At 31.7% G+C, this 17,191-nt stretch overlaps 1 protein-coding gene across 1 annotated transcript; it reads left to right on the forward strand.

Annotated features, from left to right (window-relative positions):
- Nucleotides 1-10,519: 10,519 nt before the first annotated feature.
- Nucleotides 10,520-16,092, forward strand: LOC125833881 (zinc finger protein 8-like). Its single transcript, XM_049513034.1, has 3 exons — nucleotides 10,520-10,880; nucleotides 11,233-11,287; nucleotides 15,858-16,092. The coding sequence occupies exons 1-3, from the start codon at nucleotides 10,520-10,522 to the stop codon at nucleotides 16,090-16,092; spliced, it is 651 nt and encodes a 216-aa protein (XP_049368991.1).
- The last annotated feature ends 1,099 nt before the right edge of the window (nucleotides 16,093-17,191 follow it).

Consider the following 17,191-nt stretch of genomic DNA (forward strand, 5'->3'; position numbering starts at 1 on the left):
GACAAAAAATACTAAATAATTTTTTCGAGCTACAATGACCACTTTTTTCTTTAAAATACATAAAAGGCATATCAATTTTTTTTTAAAAAACCAAATGGGACAAATCGCTCCATCAGGAGCAAGATGCTTGAGCATAAATTAACCCCTTTAACTCCATCAAAAAAAAAATCTTAAGAAAATTGCTGCCCATGGCAGCGATTTTTTAAAACAAAATCATTTAAATCCCTACCCCAACAACGACTTCCATATAATTTTTTTTAATGCCCCAACAGCGTTTTTTAAAAAAGAAATTATTTTCGGGGAAATCGCTGTTCCAACAACAGTTTTTTTTAAAAAAATAAATAAATTGAGAAATCGCTGTATTAATTAATTATTTTTATAAAAAAAAATTATAAGGAAAATTGTTGTTGGGGCAGCGATTTTAATTTTAATTTTTTTTTAGAAGAAATCGTTGCTAGGGCAGCAATTTTCTTAAGATTTTTTTCTTTTGATGGAGTTAACTGGGTTAATTTACGCGCAAGGATCTCATTCCTCCTGAGGGATTGATTTGTCCCTTTTGGTTTTTTTAAAAATAATTGATAAGCCGTTTATGCATTTTGAAGGAAAAAAATGGCCCTTTTGGCTTTGGACTCTGATTCTTCCCATTTGTCCTAACTTTGGAGCATAGAGTTACCTGCTACTTATTGTTAGTAGCAGGTGACATGTATCATATAGAATTAGTTGAGATGCACAAAAAACTGACTCAAACACCACGATAATTAAAAAAAAAATTGAAAATTATATTATGAAGAGTTCATCCAAAAGCATTTACCCAGAAGGCAGAAGAGATGGTGGCTAAATGAATTGTCATTATATTTTGTGTTTGTACAAGTATTTATTTTATGGCAGAGCATATATTATATCCTCAACCAAAATATCACTCTCAAGAAAATATTTAACTTCATCCTTGCTGTTTCCTTTTTCATACCTCAAATTAAACAGAGGGTCCATATTCCATTTAAACAAATATGGAAACACCAATTTTTAAGATTATTATTGTTAGATAGAAACAAAATTTAAGACCATGCCATTCTGTCAAAAATAGAGATCTTTCCCTAAACTTTCTGCATTCTTTTATTGCCATCCTCTAAATTAACATTCACTAAAACATTCATGTAAAAAAAGTATTTCACTATAGCAATAAAAAAAATATCGGGACAACGATGTTATAGAAGAGTTTGATTGTAAGTTGGAACAAGTTTAGGGGTACTCATGTTTTCTTTTTATCATCATCATAGATGTGATAGTTATTCTTAATAGGAGTGTCATCTAATTTCATCACTTGATACAATACTATTTCATAATATCATGTGCTATTAGAATCGAAAAATCAAACCAAATCAACTAAAAATCACGAATACGTTTAATTTGGTCTGGTTCGAACCAACCAAACCAACTTAACATTGAATCTATTATATGTTTACAGATATGAGTTCACATCTACTATTTGTTAGTTTTCATGGATTTTTACACATAAATTTATGCTCTGTATCGATTATCGAAAGTACTGAATTCAGATCAATTCGAAAACGATACTCTACCTCTAGCTCTGCTCCCAACTTATCTAAAAGGTACACAAGTGAATGTAGAAGAATAGTGGGACATAATAAATAAGCAACAAGAGGAAACATGAATTGCATGTACAAAAGATGATAAACACTTGAAAAATGAGAGTGCACTACTAGAACTACAAAACAAAACTATGTAGAAAACAAAAGTGGAATTTTAGGAAGCTTCAAAGAGTGTCCCATGCTCAAGTGTCAGTGTCAGTGTCAGTGCAATTTAATGTCAATTGGCTTTTTCAAATCCTACAATTTTGCCATAAATAGTTATGTACCATTGTTATTATTTGAACTTCCATCCATCTTTCTGTTAGCTCATAACAAAATGTCAAATTAATCTTAAGGTTGACACAGCTAACTTGATTGAGGAAAAGGAAACCCTGGTGACAAAGCACTTTTGCCCTCGTAAGCGAAGACAGAGGAATCACAACTAGAAGTCTCGAGTTCGAGCCTTAAAAATAAAGTTGTCTCTGTAAGAAGTGTTTTACACCCCCACCCCCACAAAGTGGGATTTCTTAGTCAAAGCGAATACAAGAACCATTCAAAAACCATATTGTTTTTTTACATATATTTAGTGTAATCTCATAAGACAACGTGTTGTCTGAAGAGAATATTATGTATGCAGACAAAGACCTTTTGTGGGGTAGAGATACTGTTTCTGATTAAATACAGTTATAATTTTCAGCTTTGAGCTTTACACATAAGTTAAAGATTATATATTTATGTTTCATTTATTAAATGCATAATGGTATACCTATGGACTGTATAGGCTTTTATATGATATTAAATTTCATTTCCTAACCATCTTTTTCAGGGCTCCCCCTATAAATATCTGACCTTATATGACAGATAATATTGTTGAGTGGCCATAAGTTTTGATTACTCCTGCTTCATTAAAGAATGACTTGTCGATATTCTTTGAACTATTGTTAGAATATCCAATGTGATCTCAGCTAACATCATTAAGACAAGAAAATTCAAAACTTAAGCCTCAAATAGACTCAGAGGCGGATTCAAAATTTAAAATTCATGAATTTTTATCGAGATTTCAAGTTAATAATAATACATTAATAAATGAGTTCACGTACGGTCAAATATTGATAGATATTTAGTAGATTTTCTCTTATTATATAAGAGAGAGTTTACGCTGAAGCAGGCACGTCTCCGTCGATGTGTCTGCTTCAGCGTGTTTCGAAAAAAAAATCTAAAAAAAATTATTCTTTTGTTCTAATTTAATTTAATTAGTGTATGATTTTTTCGAAATTATGGAATCCATTTTAGCTATGACTTTTAGTTTTAAATTCAAGACTTCACGCTGAAGTAGACACGTGTGTCGAAAATTTTCTTTAAAAAAATTACTTTTTTTTATCTACTTTGATTTAATTAGTGTATAATTTTTTTGAAATTATTGAATCTGTTTTAGCTATGTTTTTAGTTTTAAATTCATATTCTTTAGGTATTGCTTTATTATTTTGTATGTCGGTAATATTTGTTTATATCTTGTAACTATTTTGAGTAAAAAATCAACGACCGATGACGAAAAATACTTTAATTATGGACCTCTTCACAATAAATTCGCGCAAACAAAAAGTAATTAGCAACTTAAATATCTAAAATCATATTAAAATTTAATCAACTTTATAAATTTTACCTATATCACATAAATTAAAATAAAAAAAATATTAAGATATTGGGCCTGTGCTGGCACGGGCACCCATGTCTAGTGTTATTATAGATGAGCGTATGAACAAAAGCTATTGGATTCACGTGAACCCACTACATCCTCCTCTCCCCTAAACACTTTTTATATGAATCGCAACGTTCTGGGGGAGGGGCCTTTCTCACCAAAATCTTGATCATTTAATGGCCTTTACTCAATAAGTTCAAATGAACCCAAATATAGATGTGAAAGACCACCAAAGTTTCAACAAATATTAAATTCCAAAACTCATAGTTTCAAGGGTACAATGAGTTTAGTGCTAAGAACCTTAAAGATTGAGCTCGTCAAACTTAAAAGGAAAAAGTTGTAGCCCCCTGTGCCGCCCGTCATGACTAAATGGCATGTAAGAAGCGGAAGCCCCTGCCACATAAAGCTGGAGAACTAGAAGTTTTATGAGTTTTATTTAAAATATAAGTAAAAGGAAAATGACTGAGTTTTCGAAAAACTGATTAAACTTATGGTTTAAGAGAAATCGGATTTCCAAAAGGACAGAGTCGCCACTTAATTTTTAGTAAAAAAAATCAAGAAAAATACAAGATTTTTCAAAAGACTTAAACAGATAAAATCAATTGAAAAAGGGTTCGAGTTCAAATGTACATTCCGAGAAGGTATTAGGCCCTCGGAATGCTTGCTAACTCGCGGTTGACCGAAGATTTGACCAAAATAATTTTGACTAATTTTTAAAATTTAACTAAGTAAAATGACTCACTTTATTTTAACTAATAATTTTTAGAATTTAACTAAGTAAAGAAAAAAAACTTATTTATTTATTACTAATTTTTTTGAAATTTTAACTAAGTAAAAGAACTTATTTATTTATTACTATTATTATTTTTTATCAAGGGGAATAACTAAAAGAAAACTTTTAAAGGGAAAACCTCAAGTGTTGACGGGATTAATAAAATGAAACTAAGCATGGAACATAAATATATAAAAGAAATCTAGTATTATTTTATTATTATTATTATTATTATTGTTTATTTATTTATTTATTTTTATTTTTATTTTTTTAAAAAAAGGGAAATAAACTAAAGAGTGTTTATCCTAAAGGGAAGTAATTTCAAGTGACGAGACTAATAAGAAAAAAAAGAGCTAGTATGAAATAGTTTAATTCGGATATATATATATATATATATATATATATATATATATATATAGATAAAAAAAAATAGAAATGGCTATCTTCGGGAATTTAATTAAATTCAACCATAAAAATAAATAAAACGTTAGTCAATCAACAAATAGATAAACAAATAACTTAAGAGGAATATATTGAATTTGGACTTTTGCCCTTTTTCCCTCTTCCTTGATCATGATATACACAAAGTGTATATTCGAGGTATACACCATGTGTACCGCTAATTCTCGAACTCCCGAACCTGTAATTTTGTTTTAGCTATACACTCCCGAACCTGTAATTTTGTTTTAGCTATACACTCCCGCATTTTCCACCTGCATTTTCACGTTTTTGCCTTGTATGTGATATTTTCTGACTGTATATCGGTGTATACAGCAGGTATATCAGCCTGTTTTCGACTTTTTCGAAGCTTGAAAATTTAATTTCCAGCATTATCTTGCTGCTCTTCAACCTGTACACCAGTTTCGCTGACCCGATATGAGGCTGACTCGAATAAGAAGAGCAAATTTGGGCCTTTACGACCCAAATCGGAATGTAAAGGGGAATAGAGAAGTCCGTGAGGACCCAAGGCAGATTCATGCATAGAAAACAACAAAAAAAAAACAATATAAGAATTAGTGATGGAGGATACTTTAAATCTATACAATGCAACCAAGGTATATAAAATTGAAATGAGGCAAAGATACATACGCTTAGTTTATTATACCATTGTTATACATGGACGATAAACAAATGTACACAATACTTAAAAGAACTTTTCACTCAAATTAAACCCAACTTCACACAATAAGGTAAGACACCAAATGGTGGTGACTGCTAAGCATTTAAGGCAAACAATAACTAAATGGAATGAATTTAGGCATATTTATTTAGACGAGGATAAGGATAAGGAAAACCATTATCAAATAAAAGAAAGACTCTAAGGTTAAAGTGATTAAGCTTCTTCTCTTTTTTTTTTCTTTAAAAAAAATGCAATATGAAACTATGGAAAGGCAATAATAAACCCATGCATAGAATAAGCTTAAGCAAGTTGAACAAACCAGTAGACAAAATTAGCCAAACAATGCTACTGCTCGGTGGAATTTGGACATGAATAAGAGATGTGATTTTATATATATATATATATATTTTTTATTTTTTTGTTCTTTCTTTTAGCATTTTCAGAACTTCAAAAATAAATAAGTAAAATAAAAAATAATAAGAATGACAAGCATGGGCATACAAAAATTGCAGTAAGCCCCAATACAAATTTTACATACACAGGCACACATTCACAACCAAACAAAAATGAATTAAAACTCAACTTGTAAGGCTATAAGCCTATAATCTTTCCGACATGAGACTCGATCACCATAGGCCATTACAAAGGAGAAAAAAAAAAAAACACAACTCATTCTTTAAAACACGTACAAGAACAAGACATCAATATATTTTGAAAAGGTTTTTAGCTCAAACCAAACATGGAGCTTGACTAATTCGTTACGTATAAGCTATATTGCGTATAGACAGCATAAACGGGAGTTAACATGGTCGAAATAAGCAGCTACAGATTCGAGACAACAAATATAAAACACTAAGAACTCGAAATATTGACGTCTTGCTTCATTCCTTCAACTTGAGGTGAAAGAACGAAGGATGCGACATCAAACACTTACATATCAGTACAGATTTATGACAACGAGAAGAAAACTAAGACGAGAAACATAGTTGCAACCAATAAACAGCCCACCAACATCTATACACATATTCCAACCACAGTCGAGATCAAAAGATGAAATAGTAGACAAAGGGAAACGGAGAACCTCAACTCTTATCAATATTCGGAAGCAAACGAACCAACCACGGACTGATTTATGATAAACAGTGAGTCACAATAAGCTCAAACATCATAATGTAAACAGCCTACACACCAACAACATATTAAAAGCAAAGATAGTTGAATCAAAAATGTGTATTACCTTTAACGGTGCAGCGAAATTGGGACAGAACGAGCAGAGGAACAACGGCTTCTTCTACACGAGTCCGAAACACGAACAGTAGCCAAGAAATTTGGGCAAGAATATCAAACCAAAAACACCCAAAACGAGTCCCGCCTCTGTTTCTCTTTCAAATATATATTGTAGGTATTAGTTACTTTTTATGCCTTGGTTAAAATTTCTTTCTCATCAGAATCTCTCCACTTTTTTCCAAAAAAAAATCCGCCCTCTTAACAAAATAGTAGTGGGTTATATAGATGGATGCTAGGGTTCCGACCTTGGAGGGAAATAGATAAAAAAAATTCGGATTCCAAGGGCCCGTTTTGAAAATTTGAACTTGAAAAATCTTTCATCAATTAGGATAAGCACCTTTTTCTAAGATCTTCAACCCCATTCCGGAAGGGGAAAGGGTGAATTGACGCCTCAGATCGGTTCCTATGTCCTTGGGTGCAACGTGGAGCGATCTCACAGCCCCAAGGATGAAGCATCGGCTGGGATCGCGGAAAGGCTGTACAAAAATCGTACCAGCCTGAGGACAGAGTCGTTGAGACTCGCTTTCCGTCTATTTGACGCCGTCTGAAGCTGCTTTTGTCGCCCTGGATTTTGCTGTTGAGGACGTCGTCAGCTTGCTGTGAATCGTGAACTATTGCTGAGATTAACCTTGGAGGAATACGTTACTGGATTTTTTTAGAGTTGAAAAGGTGGGTCGGGTCGGAGGAATTGGATTGGGGCGCTGGAATTGATTTGCAAGGGACTAGGAATTAAAGTGGGCTGCTGGAAATTGCTGAATAAGAGTTGGGCTGGCTGGAATGGAAAAGAATTGGAAAAAGAAATGGGCTGGGAATTTATAAATAGGGCCCAAATTAGTTTATCACAAATGGGTAAGTATGAAGTAAGAGGGAGGTTAAATCTAAATTGACGATTTGACTCATTCGATTCAAATTATAGCCAATTGAATTTAAGAATCTAGCCAAATTGAGTTTAATTGGTGATTTGGCTAAAAACTAATTAAGACGAATTAAAATGAATTAATTAATGAGTTTCTTAATCTTAACAAAATAAAATAATTAACTTAGTTATAAGCTAATTAACTCCAAAATATAAACTATTGGTTAACTAAACTAAAACAAAATATTTGAATAAAATTAAAACTTTTTGAGATGATTTTCGAATATTCATAAAATATACTATTTATATACATAATTATGTAAAACATATATATTACTTAAAAATTATAAAAGCGACTAAAATTACTTTAAAATAACTCGAAAAATATTTGAATGTTATCAAACTAATTATTTCAAGTCGTTCGGAGATTTAAGAAACTCGATAATTAATATATACTGTAGAGGTCCGAAATTGGGTGTCAACAACGAGTTCACATATACTATTTGTTAATTTTCGTGGATTTTATACATAATATTTATGCTCTGTATCGGAAGTACTTAGTTCTGATGAACCTGATACAGTACTCTACATCCACCTCTACTCTCAACTATCTAAAAGGTCCACAAGTGAATGCAGAAAAATGGTGGGACATTACAAAATAGAAACAAGAGGAAACATGAAATGCATTTACTAAAGATGATAAAGACTTGAACAGAGAGAGTGCATTATTAGGACCACAAAACAAAACTATGTAAAGAAAACCAGTAGAGCTTCAAGAGTGTCCTGTGCTTAAGTGTCAGTGGAGTTAAATGTCCATATATTTTTTTCACTTTTTACAATATATCCATATATAGTTATGTACCATTGTTATTTCTTAGTTCTTATAATAATAATAAGGGAGAAGGGTCTAAACAATACCCCAACTTTGGTCGAATTTGCTGTTGCGATACTAAACTTTCATGAGGACCTATTACATTCCTAGACTATTTAATACCGTATTTTAAACATATATATTTGCTCACGTGGACATAAAAAATAATGTAAAATTATAAATAGTAATGTGTCCACGTGGGCACATATATACCTTTAAAATACACTATTAAATAGTTCAGGGAGTAAAAAATACACCATTAAATAGTCTAGGGAAGTAATAGGTCCTCATGAAAGTTTAGTATCGCAACAGCAAATTCGACCAAAGTTGAGGTATTTTTCAGACCCTTATCCCTAATAATAATAGCAATAGTGTTTTGTTCCATATGACCAAGTAATACATTATGGATAACTCAAATATATCTTTCAATCGATCTTTGTCCAATATGCTCATAACAAAATGTCAGACCTATCTTAAGGCTGACACAACCGACTTGGTTGAGGAAAAGGAAGCCCCAGCGACAAAACACTCCCGCCACTGAAAGTGAAGACTTAGGAACTTTTAACTAAAGGTCCCAAGTTCGAGCCTTGGGAATGGAATCGCCGCAGGTAAAGAACGCTTTACCTCCCATAGTGGGATTCTCTAGCATGAATCCGGATTAGTCAAGCCCAAAAGAAAATACTGGCCATCGGGTGGAAAAAGAAAAAGACCGAAGAACCGTCAGGTCATCGAGTCCAGACCTAAAGAGGAAGTGGGTGCCCCCTAAGTTGATCACCCTACCAGCTGATGGACTATGAGGCAGGGAAGGCTGAACGAGAACCAGTTGAAACATCCGAACATCTTAAATGATCCCTTCATAGTCCATTCATTAAGGTTGGAAATGGCGATAATCATGTTGGTTTTACTTTACTTTTTCTCTTTTTTAAGACTTTTTTTTGGGTGTAATCAATTTCATGTTAAGGACTGTCCAGTCCATGCACAGATAATTTTCAGATTACGCTTTGCACATAACTTAAAGATTATATATGAATCTTTATATGTATGCATAATATGTATACCTACTACTTTTTGTGCCTCTGCCACATGTTTAAGTAATTTGTTTTCAGTGCATGATCTACATGCTGTATAGCTTTTATATGATATTAAATTACATTTTCTAACCATAATTTTCAGGGCGGCCCACCCCTATAGAATGTTTTCAATAGTCATTAAACGATTGTCAGAATATCCAATGTGCAATCTCAGCTAACATCTTGAAGATAAGAACTCAAGCCTTCAGTCATAAAACATATTCAATTGTGGATCCAGGTGAAGTTAATGAATTCCTACTGTGATTTCAAGTGAATAATACAATAATAACTGAGTTCACAATCAAATATTTATAGATATTTTTGTAAATATATATATCTTTTATAGAAGTTATGCAGAAAATTTTACATCAAATCAAACACCACAAAAATGCTCATGGGAGATAAAGTTGAGTTCGAAAATGACATTTTTTTTAATTTAAGTGGTCACCATTAGGTTGTAAGCATAAGGTGTGAGGGTTTGGCTTGACTCCTACCATGTTAATTTATATATACTTAATAAAATAGATGAAATGCACATAATTAATTTTAATTAAAGATTAATCTAAATTCGATAATCTTAATATATATTTAAAAATTCACTAAATAATTAGAAATTATCGATTTCAAACCTGCTAAACTATATATAAATTGTAATAGATTTTCAAACTCATTACGTTCATGAACTAATCATATTGATTGTTTCTCTCAAATTAAAGTGGCCCCTACTTTTAAAAAAATCTTTGAGCTAGAGCAACTTGTACGTTATGTTTTTAACCACATTTAAAAACGTAAAATTTGTCTCTATATATTCTAATACATGCAAAATTGAATAAATCGATATTTACAATAATGATGTATATTATTTATTAATGTAAAAATATTTTTATAGCTAAAAAATATCTAACTATAAGCTTTCCTTTTAATGTGAAATTTTAATAGCCCACAGAAGGTTTATTGTATATATAGCATGTTTTATACCATACAAATTTCAAAAGTCTTATAGCAATATAAATGTTACTATGACATGTTATACATTATAAATTACAAAAATCTTCTTTTTCACTTAAATTTTATGTTAAGTCAGATAATTAATTAATCGTAACAGAAGAAGTAAGTTACTGGCTAATTCGATTGTATTGAATGCACCACTTACTATATTGGTCCCATTAGACCTTCCCAAAACCCTAATATAAACAACATTCTTCAACTCCTCTTTAGAAAAAACAACACACACACAAAAATCAAAATTAAATTCATGGAGAAGATTGGAAGAGAAGATCTTGATTACATGAATATGGAGTCCTTCTCTCAACCCCTTAAAAAAAAGTCCATTAGACTTTTTGGTAAAGAATTTGTTGTTACTATCACCAATCCCAACATGTCTGAATCAACCGACAGTAATCCTTTCCACCATCAACCTAAACCAAATATGATGAATATTCGTACTGTTAAAGAAAGTCATATTGACAAGAATGTTGAAATCATGAGGAAATATGAATGTCACTATTGTTTTAGGAACTTTCCAACTTCTCAAGCTTTAGGAGGCCATCAAAATGCACACAAGAAAGAAAGACTAAATGCCAAACGATCTCATCTTCAGTCTTCAATAGTGCATGGTAAAATTAATAAAGAATTTTTAATATATAGTAGTTTATTTTTTGATATGACGACAAATGTTTTTTCAAACAATAAGTCATTTTCTAGGCTCTCTACCTAGCTCCTTGAGGTGAGGGTCTATCAGAAACAACTAGGCTCTCTACCTAGCTTCAAGGTACGTACGTACGTAGTGGTAAGGTTTGCGTACACATTACCTTTTCTAGATCTCACTTTATAGGATTAGGTATGTTGTTGTTATTACCAAATACACATATTTATGTAGTGCTCGATCATCATCATCATTCAACATGTGATCATCGCATATATATATTATACTATTACTTTAAATACAACGTTTGTTTTGATTGACAGAGACGAACCGTCATCGCCTTGGTGCAGCTGCAAGATTACCTCGTCATCATTCAACATGCACTACCAAAAAATCGCCTTTTAGCCACGGTTTATTAGCCACGGTCGCAAAAACTGTGGCAAAATTAGCTAAAAAATAAAAAATTCTCTACATAGTACGAACTGTGGCTAAACATCTGTGGCTAAAATAGCCGGATAAAATTTCATTCCCTTTCTTTATTTTTTCATTTGCCTCCTTTTCTATTATTTCCCTCTACTCACTCTCTTTTCTCTCACTTCACCCAAAACCAACCCCCAAAATCTAAATCGATTTCTGCCCAAAATTCGACTCTCTTCTTCAAAATCGATTTCTGTCAAAAGCCGCTTCAAATAGTTGTGTAATGTGGTAAGTTTTCTTCGTTCAAGTAACAAATCTTTGGAATCTAGTGTATTTAAACTCAAATTGAATGTAGGGTTTTGGATAAAGTTTTTGTTTATTGAAGTTATGAGCTTTTGAAATCTGCAATTTGATGTGTTTTTATTGGGTTTTCATGTTGTAAAGAATAGAAATTTTAGTGGTAGGTTATACATCCTACTTTATTTATGTTGGAAAAATCATGCTCACACCTCTGGAAAGATTGATGGATATATTTTCCCCACGAATTTTGTAGATAAGATTATACATTGGAGGAATTATTATCATAAATCGATAACCTATAAACTTATATATAAATCTTGAGAGGTGTGAAATTTTGCAAGATTAGATCTCCTTTTGTTTTGTTCTGTGCATTTCTAACCATGTTCTAGTTATCGTTTGTTTCTGTATAAGGAACATGAATTTAAGTTCAACATTTGAAAAATTAAAGAGCAGTGCCTATCTGGGATCAAATACGTTACTACTTGTTTTAAGTTTTATTGGGTTTTCTAGTTGTAAGAGCATAATCATTGTTAGAAAGCCTACGAGGACGACAAGCTGACAACAATAGCACAATTTCCCTAAATTTTGATCAACTAGATGACCAAATTGTGAATGAGAATATCACAACTCCTACTCTCGGTAATGGAAATTTAATTTCTTCTTCAAGTTTTGTTGGAGCCAGCTCACAGGTGAAAAATGAGTCGTTACTTGTCCACATTAGAGGTTAGAAGTAATTTCATATTAGAGTTGATTGTTGCTTTGTATTCTTTATTATTAGTTTGTTGTTATCATTACTTTTCATTTCTGTTAATGGCTTGTTAAAATGATAGATACTTCAACCGGAGAAGTTACTACTCAAAAGATGCAATCAAATCGAGTTTGAAACTTTGAAAAAAATTAAAAAATCATGGTGGAACTAAATGGTGATGGAAAAGGAAGTGACAATGGTTCAAATTTGCTTGTGAGATTTCTTGGCAAACTTTCTCAAATGTTTGTATTTTGTCCCATATTAGTTGAGTGATGGGATAGGATGCCACATGAAAAAACAAAACGACAATGGCAACTTATTGAGGTAACTAGCTAACTTTATTGCCATTCAAATAATGTTATCTTTTTCAATAGGTACTGATTTATGAATACAAACATATATGAAGGAGAATTTTGAGTTTGATTATGAGATTGGATTTAAATGGGTGATGCAATCTTTACGCGAGAGGTGGAGGGCCCTTAAATATAAGTTACGATGTAATAACTTCTACCCCAACAAAAGTAAAGAAGAGCTACTTGCTAAGCCTCCCGAAAATGTGGATTCTATTGATTGGATTGCCTTTGTGCATCACTGTAATAAGGATAAGATGAAGGTAATTGTTGTTCATAATTTGATTCTTTCTTTCTCTTATTTTTTGGGTAAATAATTTTTATTAATAACCAAAATGGACTTTACAACTCAAGGTAAAAATAAAAAACAGAAGAACTAGGTTCGATATTCATTCGAAATCTCTAGGCTTGCATATGTAGACTCTTAGAAAAAAAAACAATTTCAACACAGTTTACGTTGGGTATACATTCAGTTCTCTTAGTTTTCTAGCCGACTAAGGTCTCAAATTGGCTCTCAAATAAACTTTTTGAAGGATCATTTTGATCAGGACTTCATCTATTCTTCTTGGCTTTGGAATATCCTCAGTTAAACATCTGCCACAAGTGTTAAATTATCCTTGTAAGTGTCATTCTGTAAATAGCATCCCATGAAACATTTTCTTTGCATTAGTTTTCAATCCATCGTAATTCACCCTGCTACTCCATTGGACTCTTGCTACATAACAACTTTACTTCAGAAAAGTATGGAAAGGAAGAAATATGAAACTTTCTAACTCCTAAGTTCTGTACATACACAATATAACTCATTTTGTACATTTAAATATGCCTTCAACTATAAATACAATAAGAATTAGAAGTTATAACTTATATGCTAAATTTGTAGAGACAAAAAGGGCTGAAAATTACTAGTTACTTATAAGAAACTTATGTGATGTCAATGAATGCTTCAAATATGTTGGTAAGTTCTTGTTTCGGCTTTGCAATGTCTGTTTTTGCTCTCTCCCTTCAACATCATTAGAGCTTAAACTCTTTTCTCGCTCCGATATCTTCCTTTTAAATTTTATATTGCATCCTTTGTGTGGAAGTAGATACTCCTTTTAAGATGCCAACAATTATGAAATAGGATATAGTTGTATGATTGTTGAGCAATCTAAATGAACATGTTATAAAGACCATTGTGAGTCTAAAAATTTAAGATTGATTTTTGTTTGCTTTCATTAAGTAATATTGTTGGTGTTGGCTGTGATAAAACGATTTATATAGCTTTAAGAACTTGTGTCCTACATCTTGTGAAATTGTGCCCTTCTATTACATGTAATTAAATTTATGTTTGATAATTACAGAAATAAAGTGCACAAAATGTAAAAAATAGAAAGAAACTTAAAGTCTCGCATGCCGGTGGTAGCAAAAGCAATGCAAGGAGAGGTCGTCAAATGGTATGTTTCTTAACCTTGAATTCTATTTGGAAATCATTTTATTGTATCAAGTGAAATGTGTTTCATGTTTATTTTTTATTTATATATACTTGATTAATGACAGGAGTAAAAATTGAAAAGACTTGTGTGTCGGAGTGAGGTTATTTTGTCAATTTTACTGAAGAAGGATGGTAATTATGTGAATGAGATTTTAGCTGTAAGATTTATATACCTGTCCATTTTCAAATTTCAATTATGGTGTTGATTTATTCTTGTCTTTTTTCTTTGGTCTATAGCCTAGCATAAGACTCAACTAGCTACCAAAGAATAAAAATAAAAAATAACTAATGTAGCAGCTGCCTTTGTGCTACAAATGTGTCTGCCTAGGATGCTCTTCATCTTTCCTCGTCAAATAACTTTGAAATTGTGATAATTTGTATTGGGTTCTCTCATTACACATTAGAAAGTGGTTTTTGTTTAAGTTTTAGTCAAAATAGTTGATGTCTTGTAGTAATACTTTTGTTAATATTTTTTTTGTACAAATTATGTTAACTTTTGTTAGTAGTAGTGCTTTGGGGTGTGTTCTATTTGCCTATAGTATTGTGAAAATATCTTTTCTTGTAGGATAAGATATCGGAGCAACTACCTAAAGATCAGGAACTTGCTGCCAGTTCAGGTGTTCCTATGAAGATACTAGCTCATTCTAATGATGCCGTTGGAAAAGTGTATGGAGTTGAGCATTCTGATCGAGTGCATGGTTTAGGTGGTAATGTTTGCCCTTCAAATGCTTTTGGAATGCCTCGCATTCAATTAGTCATGTGAATCTTGGTAGCTCTAGTAGTATGTCTCATCAACGTGTTAGAGACCTAGAGAAACATGTAGAAACCTTGAAAGAAAAGGTATATAAAGAGACAAAAAAACAGCTTGAGGCGACCAAATAAACGCTCGAGGAAACTAAGAATCGACTTGTGCAAAATGAGGATCAGTTGGCAACTCTTCATAAGCTTTTACAAGCTAAGTTTGGTAGTGAGTTGCCTACTTTCAACTAATCTTCTTAGCCTTTAGTATATTTTAAGACAAACTATATATATGGTGTTTCATTTAACTTTTAGTATTTCCATTACTCTAGTATTTGTGGTATTTTGTATGAATATTCAAGGTTTGAAGCTCTTATCTTTTGTGACTATATGTAGAACAATGTTGGAACTTTGATCATTATTATAATAGCTAGTTTTGTGTGTATACTGGTTCAGTAAATCTTTTGGAAATCATTTTATTGTATCAAGTGATAATTATGTGATCACTGTGAATGCCTATCTATTAGTGTATTGATATTGGGATATATAGCAGGGAAATTATTGTTTTTTTAAAAAAAAAACTCACTTTTGCCACGGTTGAACCGTAGCTAGTTCATATTTTGTATTAAAGTTATGAGCAAATTACCAACGCCTAAATTAGCCACGGTTAATATATGGATAAGTCATGATTTGTTGTAGGCAAATTTACCCATGGGTAGACCGTGGCTAAACACAATTTAAACCGTGGCTAGAAGAAAGTTACCCACGGACGCTAAAACCGTGGCAAAATTCATGGCGACGCCCCTGTTGGGCACGCAGCTGACCGTGGCTAAGTGGCCGTGGCCAATATGTGATAGCCACGGTTTGGCTACCATTTAGCCACGGTTTCACGCGTGGCTAAAAGGCGAATTTTTTGTAGTGATGGACCACCATTAACAATAATACTCCTACATTTTATGGAAATGTATATAATGTTTATAGTCCTAATTACAATGGAAGTCCATTGGCATTTTGGCAAATTCCTCCAACAGTTCATCATTATCAGACTAATAATCCCTCATCTTCTTCTTCTCATAACTCATTTTTTCCTAATGATGAAAAGAAGAGGGAAATTCAAGATCATGTGAGTTTAGATATGCACTTATATGGATCATAGTTAGTTATAATTAATTAATTAATTTTGCCTATGTTTGAAGAATGATTGGCTGTAGTTATACATACAATCATTAATCAAATTATGGTACACATAATTCATGTGTGTAATTTCCTTGTTGAATTTCACCACTTGGTGTGAGTTTTTATATTATTCGTGTGATTTGAACTTTGAACTACGTGGTAGCAGATTATTTGTCTTATTTTATCTCTTATATATCTATATGGTTACATATATAATCTTTTATATGATTTAATTGTATGTAATTTATGTATGTTATGTAGCTATCAACGTATAGAAGTTAGAACTCTTTGTGATTTTTGCTTTTGGTTCTGAGTGTGGTGTTGGAGCGTCTAATGGAGAAGGCCGACCATATCCAAAGATAGATTTAGAAATAATTTAACTTAATTAAAAGGGAAAATAGTGGTAGAGTTGTGTATATAAAATTAAAGTTATATTTTATGTATTTTAAGAAATGCAATTAGAATGATTATTTTATATATAAAAATTGATCTTATTTGCTTCTCTATTTGCTCTGCTTTTTAATGGTTATTAATCAAGGTCAAATACGATTTTATTTAAAAGGGCATAGTAGGTAGACATACTCCTTAAGGCTAACAGTGGTATCCTAACAACTTTCCGTCTTTAAAAAGTTTAACATGTAATTTTTTTTATATACATAATTCTTTAGGCATTTAGAATCACCAACCCTTCAATTTATTTTATTTTATATATTTTAAAATAATAATTTTGTTAAATTGTTAGTATTTTTCTCAACTTCAAGGACCAAAATCACATACTTCAAATAATTGAAGATTAAATGTGTATAATTAAATAACACAGAGACTAAAACCGCTATTTTCCCAAATTGAAATATTTAGTTTCAGTTCAAATATAGTAATTGAATTTAATTTATTTTTAAAAGTTAATTAAATTGATTTTTAAAAAGCAAAATGTGATAAATATTTTATAACAAAACGAGTAATAAATACTTGTACATATACACAATATAACGACAAAGTCATTTAATCATTCACCATCTCTAGTGCCCCTTTGGATAAATGCTTTGGACTTGACTCTTTAGGTTATAATTTTGATCCAC

The sequence above is a fragment of the Solanum verrucosum genome, unplaced genomic scaffold (assembly GCF_900185275.1).
Source record: "Solanum verrucosum unplaced genomic scaffold, falcon-dt-bn FXZP01000285.1, whole genome shotgun sequence".
NCBI classification, from domain to species: domain Eukaryota; kingdom Viridiplantae; phylum Streptophyta; class Magnoliopsida; order Solanales; family Solanaceae; genus Solanum; species Solanum verrucosum.

Excerpts from the sequence above, each read along its gene's own strand:
- LOC125833881 (XM_049513034.1), top strand. The coding sequence starts at position 10,520 with ATGGAGAAGATTGGAAGAGAAGATCTTGATTACATGAATATGGAGTCC. Across the intron at positions 10,881-11,232 it reads TCAGTCTTCAATAGTGCATG|AGACGAACCGTCATCGCCTT; the intron begins GTAAAATTAATA and ends TTTGATTGACAG. Across the intron at positions 11,288-15,857 it reads TTACCTCGTCATCATTCAAC|ATGGACCACCATTAACAATA; the intron begins ATGCACTACCAA and ends TTTTTTGTAGTG.